Source organism: Anguilla anguilla, chromosome 16 (assembly GCF_013347855.1).
Source record: "Anguilla anguilla isolate fAngAng1 chromosome 16, fAngAng1.pri, whole genome shotgun sequence".
NCBI lineage: Eukaryota > Metazoa > Chordata > Actinopteri > Anguilliformes > Anguillidae > Anguilla > Anguilla anguilla.
Genome location: NC_049216.1, coordinates 27086702 through 27103230, shown reverse-complemented (window position 1 = coordinate 27103230; position 16529 = coordinate 27086702). Strand labels below are relative to the sequence as shown.

Below are 16529 nucleotides of genomic sequence, written 5' to 3'. Positions count from 1 at the left end.
TCATAAAGGGGATTAACAAAGTGAACTACAAGAGATTCTTCAGGTTGAGTTCTATTAGTAGAACTGGGGGACATAAATGGAAATTAGCAAAAGATAAATTCCGTACAGATTAGGAAGATTTTTTTTCAAGCAGAAAGTAGTCAATGTGTGTTCAAATAGGCCTACATAACGTCAATGACCTGTTCTCATCGTTGTGTTCTGTTGTTCATACTCATTTCTAAGGTGCACACAAACCAATCCCATAAACATGAAACTAGGTCCACAGGCTCCCAAATCTGTATTTTGACCCATTTTATGAGCCATGTAACCAAGTTAGCCTGACCATATAGAAAATGTAAGCAAAATTGCCATTGGCCCCAGTATGTACAGACCCACAGAAAAAAACACTCATCTTCCCACAGAGCACACACCGGAAGAAAAGAAGATAACCAGCTAAAATCAACAAACACATGCACAACAGTTTCACGTAGATTACAAAATAGAAACCCCTCCCCTCATTTGAATTCAACTTGGACAGAAAAATATTGGTCACCAGGGCCCCATGCATCACCTTCCACTGAAGATCCCCTGACCTCTTGGAGAGCGGGAGTTTGTAAAGCACCCTCCACCAAAATCCTGCCATTTACTCTGTCACTGCTGGTAACTCTTCCACTGATGCTCTTTAACATCCCATTGGGCACTGATGTTCCTGACTTTTACCATTGCTGAATACAGGACATTCCCCTTCGTCTACTCAGAACTTCCCTTGCTGAGAGTGGCAAAGGACAGCAGCTTCCCTTCTTCCTCCTCCCAGCCCTCCATATCAGATGATACTTTCAAGTAGGAAAACACTGGTGTCTCCTCCCCTCGTGGCTTATTGAAAAAATCCAGTACTGGGCTAAGCAGTGAGCCCCGCACCTCACACCTCAGTCTCTCCATGAGACTTAATTATATCACTCCAGTCCTTTGCAATAACTGTCGAGGTGTCTTCCAACCTGTGTCCGCTGGCTGTCTCTGGTGGCCAAATGTAACAATTCCTGCTCTCACAAAGCGGCTCTGCATAATTTCTGAGCAGATGCAGGATTTGTGAGCGGTTGAATAATGAAATACCTTCTACCTGAAATGCATTCTAAATTCAGTACATGCCGAGTATAAATTTATGTACATTGTCACAACTTGTTTTAAACAGAACTCTGAGTTAGAATATATGCAATGCAAATAAATGTATAGTTTACAATTTCACAACAGGGCAAGATTACCATCTGAGCAAAAGTAAGACTTCAGCACTGATGATATGGTAACTGATATGATGGTCAAGGAGTAATGTAGTTTGAAAAGCTGACCTTGTTTTGTGACTTAAGGCATACATGTGGACTCACCTGATATGACTTACGTATTTTGATGCAATTCAACCATAATTTCGGGAAGTTACATATCACCACTGAAATGCAAATAAAATGACGTCACAGACTTAAGATATTTCCCTTGGGAAGTTCCATGCAAAATATCATAACAGGTGTACAAAAGTGGCTTTTAAATAAGAACACTAATTAGAACTATTATAACCACTATAACAGAGGCGCACACCCAAAACGCTTCTATAGATTAATTTAGCGGCTGTTCAGCGCTATCATCGCGTAATAGAATAGTAAGGCCTACTTTCAGTTCAAAACACGACCATTTGACCTCCAATCATTTCGCATATATCCCACAATTCCTTTCGGTATCTATGTTGACTTGCCATCTATGTATTCTGTATGTCAGTGGTTTCGGTAATGCACCTCTGCAGTACTCTGGCAGAGCGACAGCAACACTGTTTCGGGGCCACTCGGGGCTGCTCGGCGAAGAACATCTTAGCCCGGGCTGGATATTATCAATCAAACGTTTTTGTGTATAGAATGACCTGGTTTGTCACATCTATGTGGCCCATCACCAACCGAGTATGTAGTCAATTTGTGTTTATTTCACAGTGTCTATTTTAAGGGATTTTCCTCATTTAGCTAGCTAACAAGCTAGCTAAATAACCCCGACTCTTCATAAATGTAACAAGCCGTGTACCATAGCTGCCAAGGACTGGGCAGACAATTTATTAATCGGGTAGCCCATTTTTATTTTGTTCATAGGCACGCTATTTTTAATACTACACTCCCAAAAGGAGTGTAAGTAAATATTGCTATATATCGCTCAGGGAAATCGTCAAATCTGTCGGGGCTAGGAGGAGATTCGATTTTTTCCGGCCGGGGATAATATGTCCAGGCGAAAACAGACCAACCCCTTCAAAGTTAATTGTAGGTATCCCAGGTATTGTAAATGTTTTATTTTTTATCGAATCACCGTTTAGTTTATATGAAAAATAATGAATTAGCAAATTTTCCATGGATCGCTCCATTTAGCCAAGTAGCTTTTCATTATGCTATTCCAACCGGGACTATTGTGATCGAGTTTTCTTTGGGAATATTATAAGCTTTTCAACGCTTGTACTGCCTTAACATTTGCTAGCCTACTTGTAATTTGCAACTCAACTGTAACGACCGTGGTGCCGGTTATCTAGGAGGCTTTGGGAGGTTCGTGAGTCCAGTGACATTTTTGAAGCAATCGTGAAGGCACGCAAATGTGTTAGGCTTTCTTTCAGTGTTCAACTCCAGCATGCCAATTTCATGCCCATTGTCCCAATGATGCTATGTTATTGTCACATCTAATACATAAATATAGCTATCCTGTGGCATATGTCTTATATACAGTGATACATATTGGATAGCTAGAATTGATCGTCACATTTGTGGTACAGTAATGCCTATAGATCTACATAAACCTTTGTATTTGGTCGCACAACAATGTCAGTTGAATTTGATATAGGCTGCCGTGTAATGACAACCTGTTAAATTAGATGAGACTAGATTCAGGAACCTTATTCCTAAATTAACCATTTTATACGTGTTTTAAATTGAAACCATGTACCCGCTTTACATGAGACTCTGACACTGTATATTAAGTGATGTAGCTTGCTAACCAATGTTTTGAAGTTACACTGCCTGCTAATATACTATTCTAGCTAACTACATTGTAACTGGCGGCTTATGCGGATGGGCAGGTAATCTGTAGAAAGCAGGGATACCAGATTTATTTGAACATTCCAAGGTAACGTGAGGTGCCGATTAAAGAAGCAAAAACTGGGACGCTTCTTGGACAAATGAAAAGCTAGTAACATCAACAAGATAATGTCTGAAAAATCCCCTGTCCCTCCTAAAAATAAATAGAATGAAAATAAAAAGATAGGAAAAACAAATATTACCAGGTTGTCACAGGAGCACATCTAGCTATTTGAATCCAAAATGCCTGTTTTTAGTGACAAATTCTAATTTAAACGGGAACCAAACAAAATGAGGTTAATTTGAAAATGTTTAAATTAATTACGTTTACATCGGATAGGAAAATAAAACCCTAGCACTGCTGTCAAACCAATTTTGTCTGTGCAGAAGCCTTTGAAATACAAAAAAATACCCCTGTTATGCCTCTGCCAGGATCACACCTCATTTACCTGCAAGTAGTGAGGAACATACTATCATTTCCTTTATTTTGAGGACTCAGGTTAGCACATTTGGATTACAAATCACTCTGTGGGAAATATTGTTACTTATGGGTGAGTATATGGACTCAGTTGCTCGCATTTTGCTGACTGTTGTTTATAAAGTACTTAAGGTTAAGCACGTCAGGAGGACCAAGGTGGGTCAGTTTGGAAGAAGCTGTATTAACGAGTGTAGCTGCATGATTTGACACATTCTATTCATCACAGCAACCTCACTACCACATCTAATCAATTGCTGATATGTACATAACTCCCATGGGAAAGCCTTCCCAAAGGGTTGGTATTTGTGCTTCAACAGCAATGTAAGTATAACTTATAACCAATTAGGCCTACATTTGTATGCACACTCTTTTTTGGTTGATTGTTTCACTCATCACTTTTGATTGGATTGGGCGACAAGAATAATTGTCAAGAGCATGACAAGAAGCATTGTCACCCAATCATTGCATAAAATAAGCAAAAATAACTGGTTTTCAGGAGAAGGCATGACCAAATACTGAAGTACCAAGCTGTGAAGTGCTGCCATTTTTTTTACAGATAATCACAAGGTGCTCCTTGTTCCTCATTTCCTTTGCTTATGTCAACAGAAAAAGAAAGAATGCAAGTTAGGACGTGGCCAAGAAGGATGTGCAGTCTGGATTTGACAGTTATTTTGGGTGAAATCACTAAGTGATGTGACTGAAGCGAGACAAAAGGGGGTGACTACAGCTGCTGAGTAGCAGAGATGATGAAAATGATGGGCTCTCTACTCATTTCACAGTGGGCAAGAGCAGTGGCGAGTTTGAAAGGGGACCTTCCTAAGAATCCTAATCAGCAGTTTGACAGCATCACTCAGAGCAATTGCAAAACCTCTAATGTGGATCATATATTGGCCATATGTCTGTATATTTCAGTTCGGACAGCCTATAAATTGCTGAGTAGGCTGAAAGGGAGAGAAAGCAGCAGGAAGAGGAGAAATTTAATGGTCACTTTCTTGAGGCCAGTAAAGAGGAGGCTGTTTAAGGTGCAGACAGGGCAATGCAAGTGGATGCATATAAGAATCCCCTCAAGTATGACTCCTTAGGACTTCCTTCTGAGAGCCCCTCCATGCAACTATGAAAGATGGCGGCTGGTGCTAGCTAGTTTCTGACTTGAGCATTTCTGGCTCAACTTCTGTGGAACAAAAATGTATTTTCTTGGCTTGGAACTCTGCAGTGGATGTTTCCAATTTATGCATATCCAATCAAAAGCAATATTCAGCTAATCCAGCTATTGGCCTGGATGTCTAGCTATTTAGCTTGCTAACCAGGCACAGCAAGAGCGCAACTTTGTCAAAAGGGACCAAGTTAACCTATTCATTTATCCCTTTGTCAAAGGGGATTAAGTTAATACAATATCTATTCTTTCGAATCCATCTATGAAAGCCATTTAACAAATATATTTGAAAAAACAATTTTCAGTGTGAGACATTAGTTTGTAAAGCTACTGACTGATTATGGAAAGAGTTTTGCTTATGGTATCTGTTCAAAGGAATAGAACCTTGATTTTTCTACTTGAAATAATACCTATCCTCCTGTGATGTGTTAATGCAAATGCCAGCAGCCATTTCTTGAATGAGCAATTTCACTCCCCAAATATGAGGGATTCTGTCTAGTTTAGGGTGTACTATTTGTCCAGCAGAATGACAGTGAAGAAATGGATACCTGCAAGAAAAAGCTTGGTGCAGGGTTATTGTTTTTTGGGTTTTTTTTCCAGAATATAAAAGGAACACTGGTTAATGCAGTTTGTTGCTGATTGAAAAGTGGAGAGACACTGAATAATGCAGGGCATCTTACAAACCAGCTGTCAATTGTAAAATTTTCATTATGTGGAGTGTCACTGTGATATCACATGCAATGTTAAAGGTACAACACAGCCATCTTAATCATCTCTTGAAAACTGCTGATTTTGGTCGCTAACAGCTTGGCTTGCAACACTGCCTTTGCTTGTGACGTTCCCTGCATTTACATTTATGCCATTTAAGTATCAACTATACACACTATTTACACACAATCCATTTACAGAAAAAAAGTCAGGCCAAGTACCTCGCCCAGGGGTACAGCAGCAGTACACCACCTGGGAATCAAAGCTACCAGATTGACGTTGCACGCCCAGGTCCCTAACCACTGCGCGCTACACTGCTGCTCTTGCTATGAGAAAATAACTAGCCTATATTTTACTGTGGATTGTGTGGGCGTCACCACGTGTGGCCATCAGTGCATCGGTTTCTAGCACTATCTGTGCATACACAATTTCATCCAATAGGTCCACACGTAATCTTCAGAAGTGAACAACTGTCCTTCAAATTCCTCTTCTAAACCAAATGTAAAAACTGCATTGTATGCTGCACATATACTTGGGCATACACAATGTATACTGCACTAGTTTGGTTTACACCACCACTTGAACTCTATACCACCTACACTATTCTCCTCTCTTTGATTAACATTATGGTTTTACTAGCTACTGGAATTGCTTTTACATTTTTACATAGTGGATCCATAGAACATTAAACCGTGTTGGGCATAAGGGGCACAGCCTATCAGTTGCTGGTTTCATTTGTGGACGTGTTGAGGAAGTGACACCTACGCTCACATGCCACCCAGTACTGGAACATAGGATGACACAGGTTCATTTACTGTGAACTTGTGAAAGATGGACATTCATTTTGAAAATGGCTAATTGGAAGTAGCCTGCTGCACTCAAAGTTTGTGAAGCCAGCTGCTGTGAACCGGTTGGTTGAACGATTAATGTTTTGCTAGTTTTGTCAGTTCTCATATTGATACAAGAGTAGGCTTTGAGCCCTCAGGGATCTGAGGTCTAAAAACTGTCTGTTTTGGAATGCAGAAACCTTTTGCAAATCTGTTGCGATGGAAACTGCTCAATGAAATAGAATGTTTAAACTATGAAATATATCGAAACCTCTGACTCTGTTAGCAGTGGTGTAAGTTAGCATTAAGTTAGCATGTAGCATTAAACCACTTACATGCCATATTTCTTTTGACACCATCTTGAATGTCTTGTAAATGTGTAATGTAGGCTATGTGTCTCTTGCCAACTCCAGACATGGTTTTGATTGTACTGTAGCAGCATATGTAGTAGCATGCATGCTTTGTTAAAGGTATAGGCTAATCTGTGCTGGGAGGTTTTCTGGTTTTTGATAAATTCAGTCAAAGCCAGTAACAGCAATGGAAACATCTTTATTCCAGAGCTGCAGTTGGTAGCTTGAAATCAGTTTTATATGTGGAAATTCTTAATAGTCTCCAAAGCCAAATGTCAAATTAGCCAACTTCAATGCCACAGTTCAGTACAAAGATATTTTTTGTTTTTTTACATTAGAGATCATGCTTAGTTCCTTGATTCTGTTCCTTGCATAATTTGAAATTGTAGCAGTAAAATCCACACTGGTAGTACGACACCATGCCTTGGGCTAGTACTGAGTACTGAAACAGCCATTTAGACCCCTGCTCTTCACTGGAGAGTGGAGGGCTCCACAGAGGAGCAAACTTTCAGGAGAAGTAATATCACTCAATCAAGTGGGTAATGAGTTTGGGACAGGAATCATTTGTTCCCTCATTTCTCTGCGGGTAAAAATCAACACCGAATAGAAGACTGAGCCCCCATCGTTTTCACAATAATGTTTTCTGGCATGTCAGAATGGGGGTCCGAGTTCTATTGATTGGAGCGTCATTTTTTCTTTGTTTTGTTTTTACAACCAGCCCCCCCCCCCCCCCCCCCACACACAAACCACCTTCATTTGTCTGTTTCCCCACGAGTTTGCCTCTTTGTCTTGTCTCAGTGAGACTGCGTCGCCTCCTGCCTACAGACACACACACTCTGAGATAGCGTCTGAGTGACAGACAGAGAGAGGGGGGCGAGCGAGACAGATGTACAGACAGTGGGGGAGGGGCTTTTCTCACATCACTCACTGTGGCAGTGTTCTGTTCAGCCGGCTTGTCACAGCGGTTCGTAGTTTGGCACTCAGAAATGATCTTCTGGTTGAAAGGAGCCCTTTTGTGGCCATGAGAAATACATTGAAATTGCTTTATTTAATGCACGTCTGTTAAGTGTAACAAAAGAACCGTCGAGCCCAGTGAAATGGCGAGAGAAGGCCTCTCCCATCACGCCTGTATCTGCACAGTATTTCCATACTCTCAGGGCCATTACTGAAGGTTATAACGAGTCTCTGCCAAACGTGGCGTCACTGAACGGGCAAAGCACAATTTGATTGAGTCTTGATGAGGAGCAAGAGGAAGTGCATGTGACTGCATAAGAGTGAAGTCTCTGTCATTTTAGGTTCAGATTTTACCAAGCAGAATAAAAGGTGTGAAATACTGTGGGCTCACTTAGGGAGCAGGGCCAAAGCTTCCCCTTGGCTGGACATAGCAGCACTGGCCCGCAGAGCACAGAGATACTTGTGTGGGTGTGTCATTAGCTCTGAGGAAGAGAGTAGCAGGTCTGAGAACTATGAAAGGACAACTAAGAAAACTGTCTACATATAGGCTAATAAAGGATAAAGTCCAGCGATTCCATCACAGAGGGTAGGACAGTTAACCCCATAATTAGGATATTTATATATCCCTATTCATTACTCTGGACCCCAAAAAAAGTGCTTTCCCCCAGGGACATATAGAGTACAGACATGGATCAGGTGCAATATGAATTTAAACAAGTGTATCATTGTGGAGTTTTAATTTCTGATGAGTTCTTTGGTGTTCCTGACTGTACAGGCTCAGAATCAAATGCCTTTTCTTCCTGCTGAGTGTCTAAGATAAGGATCTGAGGTAGTGTATGATAGCTCAGTACTATAGTTATACCAGCGCATGATTTTTTTAGACACAGTATTATAGATGCAGTTCTTATTAGTAGTTTGCGTGTGTGTGTGGGGGGGCGGGGGGGTCGCTTGTTTGGATTACAGAATGCCTTCCTCTCTGAGTACACGCACACACCTACACTGTGCTGTACCAGACAAACAGAGAAGCAGAGCTTTGAAACGCACCGTAGACTGTGGCGAGTGATGCCGATATCCTTCTTGTGGTTTGTTTGGCTGGGTTTGCTGGCAGCGCTTTGGTCCCTGAGGGGAACAGACAGGGCAGAGCCTGGGGAAACAGGAAGAGAGCGAGGAAGGGGCCAGGAGAGAGCCATTTTACCATGTCTGCAGGAGAGCAGTCTCCACAGGGGAACGGCTGAGAGGGCTAACAGGCCTGCGCTGGATCTCTGGCTTACAGGCAGGAAACCTACAGGAGCGAAGAAGGGTTGCAGCATGCCAATCAATAACAGCGTGTGTGTGTATGGGGTGTAAGTGTGTGTGTGCATGTATGTGGGGTGTGCATGCATGTGTGTGTGTGTGGGGGGGGGGGGGGGGGGTGTGAGTATGTGTGCGTGTGTGTCTGGGGTTTGTGTGTGTGCGTGCATGTGTGTGCGTGTTTGTGCGATGTTTCACTTCTGTGGGGTTTGGTGTCTGGGTGCATATGTCAAATTGCTCAATGTACTGACCTAACATCATAGGACTTATGCAAGCATACCTACGCCTCAAAGCGTTTTCTATGCGTGTTGGCACTGCAGTTTCTGTGCTTCAGTTGGTGAGTCTGGGCTCATTCCGTCATATCTTTAGTCTGAGTGTTAAGTGCTGAGCCAGCAGCGTCTGTGCTGTATAATATTCATGCAATTGTGGTGCAGCAGGCTCCACACTGCAGCAGCACAGCAGCTCTTAAACTCGTTTGAGACTCACATTCACGTCTGGGTCCTCTGAGGCCCGCGGGGCTAATTGAAAGCTTCCATCAGTACTAGTGGGAGCTGGCTTTGCCTCCTGGCTTTCGCCCACGTTAAGCTCAGAGCATGCAATCTGTCCAGCGTGCCAATCATGCTGACCGCCTCCCCTCTGGCCTCAGGGCTGTTCCCCTCCGTGGGGCTGGAAAGCCCTGAGCTCGCTATGGAGATGGAAGGCAGGGACGACTACGCCGAAGACAGCGAGTGCCACAGCAACAATTCCCAAGAGGCCGAAGAGCAGGACAGCGTGACAGGTAGCTAAGCTCAGAGTCTTGATTTAATTGATTAATTTGCCTTCATCAGTACATCAGGCATCGGCCAAAACTTCTGTTTGGGTCATATTAACGCATGTCAAATGAAATTTTTTTCTATCATATGTACTTTTGAAGAATTTTTGCCATCAGTATTTTCATTTTAATTTTAAATTGAGCCAGGGTCAGTACCTTTCCCAGTGAGGATAGTTCTGCACTTGAACCACAGTAACAGGCCACCTGTGTCTCTGTAGAAGACAGTGACAGCTACCTGGACAACCCTGGTGAGGACTCGTCCTCCAGCACCTCAGCAGACGACAACATGACGGGCACTAAGAGTGGCCAGTGCCCCCTGCAGGAGGGGGACGTGAAGGAGGTGAGCACAGCCAGGGGACCCTGCGTGGGGCTGGAGTCTGCGTCTCCTTAAACAGCCAAAATGACCTTTCTGCCTGCTTCCTGTCACCCTTCACATGTTTTATTTGTAACCTCACTTTGCACACTTGATTCCTGCACTGCTGTTCTTAACTCAGATCAGTACCTAGTGCCATATTCACCTGGTCACTGAAGCGGGAGGGAAGGACTCATACTGTCCTCTGTTCTGTCCTCCTCTTCAGTCTGGTCCAGAACTGTCAGTAGAAGCGGTTTTCTTCTGATAGAGCTATCGACAAATGACCAGCAAATCAGAACATAGAACAAAAAAGGGAAACAAATTAATTTTATTGATGTCCGAGAACATTCTTAAATCGTTTCAGTCCTCTCCAAAGCACTGTTCTGCATGGCAACAGGTGCTGAGACGCATGGGTGCATGTTAGGGCATTTCATTTGCTTGTCACAGCGCTGACCAGCTTCAAAGAGCAGTTCTATATCCTCAGTCATTTGTAATCCTGGTGCTCAGCATGTGTGGGGCCAAAGGGAGATAACAGAGCAGAAGCATGCCTCTGTAATGCAGGAGAGATGCTGTACTCACTGGATGCAGGCGGAAAAGCGAGCTCTGACAGTGTGCTAGCGTTGGACCATCAGTGTGCTGTGGCCTAACATCAGGCAGCTGTGTAAAATGGTGCCTGTGGTGTCCTGCAGGAGAGCGAGGAGTGGGGAGACCTGGCCAACGGCTACTTGTGTCCTCTGTGTACGCTGGAGTTCAGCAGCCCTGAGCAGCTCATAGCACACGTGTACCAGGTAAGCACCTTTCCAGCTGCGCAATGTACGCCATCTGTCAGGATACCACTGTTTTATGTACGTATTCGTATGTGGTACAGAGCAGTGCGGAGAAGGTGCAGATTAGGCCTAAAGAGAGGGAGGTCACCGTGTGAACAGCGCGCTCTCCTTCCTCCTCCTCAGCACACGGCGATGGTGGGCGGCAGCAAGAGCTACGTGTGCCCCGTGTGCGGACGGGCGCTCAGCTCGCCGGGCTCCCTCGGGCGCCACCTCCTCATCCACTCCGCGGACCGCCTGTCCAACTGCGCCGTGTGCGGGGCGCGCTTCACCGACACCAGCAACTTCAACAGGTGTGTCCCGAACACGCGGGACCCTCTGCAGTCACACGCACACTTCACACCTAACAGACAGAAATAAAAATCTTTATTTCACTGTGGTTTGGGTGGCAGTGGTCAGGCTTGGCAGAACAGTGAACAGTCGCATATCGCTGGTTAATTCTTTGAGGGATTCATTTTTTTTTGTCAAAGCGACTTACAAGGCCTTTGTGGCAAATAATGAGGGTAGCTATGGTGACCAGAGCATAGAAATAGAAATTCAGCACAAAGTTGACTAGACTCAGCCACTACACAACTGTGAGAGAAGGACAGATACTAAGCGATGAAACTAAACACAAGGGTTTTTGTACTAATGGATATTACACTAAAGCACAATTGGCTTATTGAATTGGCTTAAGTCAATGAATATTCCTGTCTCTCCTGCACTTCCTGTGTAGATGAATATGCCCGTCTCTCCTGCACTTCCTGTGTAGATGAATATTCCCGTCTCACCTGCACTTACTGTGTAGATGAATATGCCCGTCTCTCCTGCGCTTCCTGTGTAGATGAATATTCCTGTCTCTCCTGCGCTTCCTGTGTAGATGAATATTCCTGTCTCTCCTGTGCTTCCTGTGTAGATGAATGTTCCCGTCTCTCCTGCGCTTCCTGTGTAGATGAATGTTCCCGTCTCTCCTGCGCTTCCTGTGTAGATGAATATTCCTGTCTCTCCTGCGCTTCCTGTGTAGATGAATATTCCCGTCTCTCCTGCGCTTCCTGTGTAGATGAATGTTCCCGTCTCTCCTGCGCTTCCTGTGTAGATGAATATTCCCGTCTCTCCTGCGCTTCCTGTGTAGATGAATATTCCTGTCTCTCCTGCGCTTCCTGTGTAGATGAATATGCCCGTCTCTCCTGCGCTTCCTGTGTAGATGAATATTCCCGTCTCTCCTGCGCTTCCTGTGTAGATGAATATTCCCGTCTCTCCTGCGCTTCCTGTGTAGATGAATATTCCCGTCTCTCCTGCGCTTCCTGTGTAGATGAATATTTCCGTCTCTCCTGCGCTTCCTGTGTAGATGAATGTTCCCGTCTCTCCTGCGCTTCCTGTGTAGATGAATATTCCCGTCTCTCCTGCGCTTCCTGTGTAGATGAATATTCCCGTCTCTCCTGCGCTTCCTGTGTAGGGAGAAGCTGCAGGAGGTCCTCGGCACCGGCAGCCTGGAGAACAGCGGCAGTGAGGATGCGTGCCCCATGTCGCAGTCCCTCTGCGGCGCCTCCATGCCCGATTCCAGCCCGGGCCCTGCGCTCCCCTCGCTGCCCGACAGCCTGCTGTCCTCTGCACCCTCCCTCCCGTCCCTCCCCGACTCCCTGAGCCCCTCCAGCGCCGGCCTGCCCCCGCTGCCCGACATCCTCAGCCCCATGCCCGTGTACCCGGCCGGGGTGCTGCTGGTGTGCAACAGCTGCGTGGCCTACCAGCAGCTGGTGGAGGCGCAGTCGCCGTCCATGCGCAAGTGGGCGGCCCGGCGCAAGAACGAGCCGGTGGAGGCGCGCATGCAGCGGCTGGAGCGCGAGCGCACCGCCAAGAAGAGCAAGCGGGCGTGCGAGTCGGCCGAGGAGCGGGAGCTGCGGCGGCTGCGGGACCGCGAGGCCAAGCGGCTGCAGCGCATGCAGGAGACGGAGGAGCAGCGCGCCCGCCGGCTGCAGCGCGACCGCGAGGCCATGCGCCTCAAGCGCGCCAACGAGACGCCCGAGAAGCGGCAGGCGCGGCTGGTCCGCGAGCGCGAGGCCAAGCGGCTCAAGCGGCGGCTGGAGAAGATCGACCCGTCGCTGCGCACGCAGATCGAGCACGACCCCGCCGCCATGGCCGCCCTCACCGCCGACATGAGCCTCTTCCAGTTCCCCTGCCCCATGCCCTGCCCCGCCCTGGACAGCAGCCTCTTCATGAAGCTGCCGTAGCCGCCGACGCCGTCGCCCTCGGCGCGCACAGCCCCTAAGGAAGGCCGCACGAGTCTTCAGACTGGACCAGCCGAGCCACGATGCAACCCCCCTGCCCCGACGCTGGAGGCGCTCGTGCGCGACTATTCCTGCCTGGTCTACACTGCTCGACTACAGACACCTTGCCCATCCAGACAAAACATGACTCCTATATTAATGACAACAAACAATGTGAACTTGTAACAAAACAAAGACAGGGTAAAGACCTTATGGATTCTGTTATAAAGAAGCATGTTTTAAAGACATTATGCTGTTTGTTTGTATTGGACTGATGGACCTACAGGCCTGACACTCCCCCGCAATGGACAGCAACTCATCCCCGTTGTGGGAGAATCGGTTTGCACACGGACCTACAGGTGGTGCGAGAGGGAAACGCCCACTCTCTTCACCTCCCCCTGCTGTCCGAATCTGCCAGTTCATTGGCTGTTCCTCCCGTACGCTGCCAACGTGAGTCACCTGCCAGCTCATATCCACTGAATCTTCTACCTCGCATTTGGGCCCTGGCACCGGGCCCTGGCAGTGCCCGTTCTGCCCCCTGGCCTCGTTTTTGACTCCCTCGCACCCAGACAGGCCCATGGGACATTGGCTGTTCGGGCACACACACAGACACACACACACACAAGTTCACTTTACAATCAAGGCTGCGTCAACTCCCACCTCCTCTTCCCAAACTACCTAGCTCACCCATCCCAGGATGCCCTTACTTAAGGTAGAGACTACCCTCTCCTTTGCTAATATTCAGTGAATCTCTATGTGGCGCTCTAAGAGAGGATGAATTTAGTGATTTTGAATGTTTTTAGTTTATAACACCCACACACCACCTCAGCTCTTTCTGTACACTACAGAAAAAACAGCAAGACCTGCGTTTCTGGTTCTGGGAGGGGGGGGAGGAAAAATGCAATTCCTCGAAACCCCCGCTAGCCTCTCCTAACCTGACCATTCTGTTATCTTCTCCATAAGCCTTGGAGCTCACTGCCTTTACCGGTCACATTGACCCTTCTGAATCCAGTTTGCACATAGTGTACCCACTGCATACAGCCTCCGGTTCTGCCGAGTCTTTCATCTGGATAGAGGAAGTCTATCACTCTGGCATTCATCACATTGCAGAGGAGGCCCGTTAAAATGCAATTTTCTTCTGCTGCTCTTAATACTGGTTATTACCTCGGTAAGCTCAGTCGGGGCCAACGTCTAAGAATGCCGTTTTAGGTGATGGCATTGCCTTCATCACAAGGTTATCGTTATAGTTCTCCCATGCCACTTTATCAGAGAAACTGTTCAGCCTGAGATAATCACTCCTGGTCGTCACGATTGGGGGGTTATTGGCTTTCAACTGCTGAGGACTTCTTTAGACGTCCTTTGATTGGCTGTAATTTTTTTTTTTGTTGTTTGTTTGTTTGTTACTAAAGGGTTATTCTCAATATGGTATGTTTGTAAATGTAGCTCAGTTGAAATGCATCTTGACCATTTAGCTTGAATGAAGCTTAAATGCAACAAAACACAACAAACGTTGAAAAATACATGGGAAATGAGACTGAAACTGTCCCAGGTAATTAGAATTATTATTCTTTTTTAGTTAATTTTACATTTTTATTTTTTATAGCAAAGTTGATACCTCGGGTAGGTTCTAACTGTTATGCAACAGGAGTTTTATTCAAACCCATGGAAAAATCTACTTTAACTATGCAGATAGTGATTTAAGAAATGGACACGAATACAATGAATTGTGCAACTCAGGCAATGCAGCATGGAGGACCTTTGAGTACTTAACTCAGCACCCTGGTGCAAGATGAGCTATTAGGGTGACTCTTCTTCCTATGCTACAACCATAATCATATCAAAGGTGTGGTTATGGCAAACTCTGTCTCCCCACGGGCCCAGTTTTAAGTATTTGTGTTGGGTAAGATACGTGCACAACCTTCATCACATGCAACAGAATTGCACATCCACATTTACCAAACCTGCATTCCGCCTAAGTGAAACGTGATAAAACTGCAGGCTGATGGAGTTTTCTGGGTAGTCTTAAAAGCATATGCATTTCTAATGCAAGACTGCAAACACTGAGGGGAATATGCAAATACATGCATATGAACTACCTCACATGATCTCACATGGCTGCAAATTCATAAAAGATTATCAATTGCATATTTTTAATTGCCTGGGGAAAGCACTCTTAACTTTCAAGCACGAGAGCATTGCCACGGCTGCTGTATTTGTTGGGAAATATGGTTAGCATTGAAGAGAACACATTTGAAAATTGTTTACTACGTGACCTTTTAAGAGATCTCGGGGGGGGGGGGGGGGGGAGGTAAAAACCTATGGGCTCCCAAGTTATGCAATACTGGACGAGAGAAAACATCAGACGATGCCACACAAAATCACCATTCCAACTACATGGGACTGCCTCACCATTCTACGGGGCCTTGCGTCTGGCTCATACCTCAGTGAAGTTTACAATGGAGCTCACATCTCATGGGAAGTTTCCGTTGAGTTGTCCCCTGTCCTGAAATTAAGATGTGTTATCAACACATTCGCAAGAGTGTCTCTGTTAATTGCAGTAATAATGTTAAAGCTCAGATTTGCAGATTTGTTCATTTACGTGGTTTCCTTTAGTAAATACTGTACCAAATCAAAAATTTGTGTGGACACATTTTTATAGCATCAGTTAAATTCCCTCCCAAGTCTCCTAGAACATATCTGCTCCAGTTCTAGGGCGTATCCAGTGTTAGAATACAATTGAAGAGACAACAGGGCCTCTGAATAAAGAACTACTGTAACACATACTCCGTTAAAAATGTCAGTTCTGAAAACTACCAGTACACCTTCAAAATGTTTTTGCCTTTTTGTTTTGCTTATTTAGAATATACATATATATAAATTATATATATATATACACACACCAACTACTGTACATTTCAAGATCTGTGAAATCATTGTGACAAGGCTATTGAGTCAATGTGTTATACTTCTCAAACAATTGTGTAAATTTAACGATTTTATTTGAAATGCCACAGAGCATTTTATGCATTTGCAAAGAAAAAAACTCTATGAAGACTTTTAGTGCTGGAGTGGCTGTCAGCGTAACCTGGAGTTACAGTCTGGTGTAGGTTGATACTGCATGTCGTAAACTGCATTTGTTCTAGGATTGTTACATATGAGCTAGTGTTCTGCTATTATATTGCCTGCCTGTTTTTGTTAGAATTCAAAAAATGGGGGATTTTACAATATTGCTTAAATTCAGTCATTTTGTTACTTTATCTGGATACTATTTTACTATTCATGTTTACAAAAGAAAAGTGGCCAATACAAATGGAGAAAATATGAAGGGAGAACATTATTTATGATAGATCCGTCGCGTCACGTGTTGTGAATAGCCCCAAGCGGGGAACCACTCTGTTACTGGATTAACAGATGTATAGATTATAACGAAGGCGAGAATAGAATGTGAGAATAAACTAACATTTTCTCTAA

At 45.0% G+C, this 16529-nt stretch overlaps 1 protein-coding gene and 1 long non-coding RNA gene across 7 annotated transcripts; one reads left to right on the top strand and one right to left on the bottom strand.

Moving 5' to 3' along the window:
- Positions 1–218: 218 nt before the first annotated feature.
- Positions 219–8648, bottom strand: LOC118215211. 2 transcript variants are annotated; one of them, XR_004762791.1, is made up of 3 exons: positions 8583–8648; positions 1359–1420; positions 219–1096 (listed from the first exon to the last, which is right to left on the bottom strand). It is a non-coding gene; the product is annotated as an uncharacterized LOC118215211 (long non-coding RNA). The 2 variants fall into 2 exon arrangements; XR_004762792.1 differs by lacking the exon at positions 8583–8648 and adding an exon at positions 1639–1681.
- On the top strand, positions 1752–16529 carry LOC118215209 (zinc finger protein 821). Of its 5 annotated transcripts, none has more exons than XM_035395725.1 (6): positions 1752–1919; positions 9475–9606; positions 9858–9979; positions 10681–10779; positions 10942–11108; positions 12251–16529. In XM_035395725.1, exons 2-6 carry the CDS (start codon positions 9516–9518, stop codon positions 13020–13022), a joined length of 1251 nt encoding a protein of 416 aa, XP_035251616.1. In that variant the 5' UTR covers positions 1752–1919; positions 9475–9515; the 3' UTR covers positions 13023–16529. The 5 variants fall into 5 exon arrangements, with proteins under 5 accessions (XP_035251616.1, XP_035251613.1, XP_035251615.1 ...); XM_035395722.1 differs by having other exon boundaries at positions 1752–2267; XM_035395724.1 differs by having other exon boundaries at positions 1752–2280.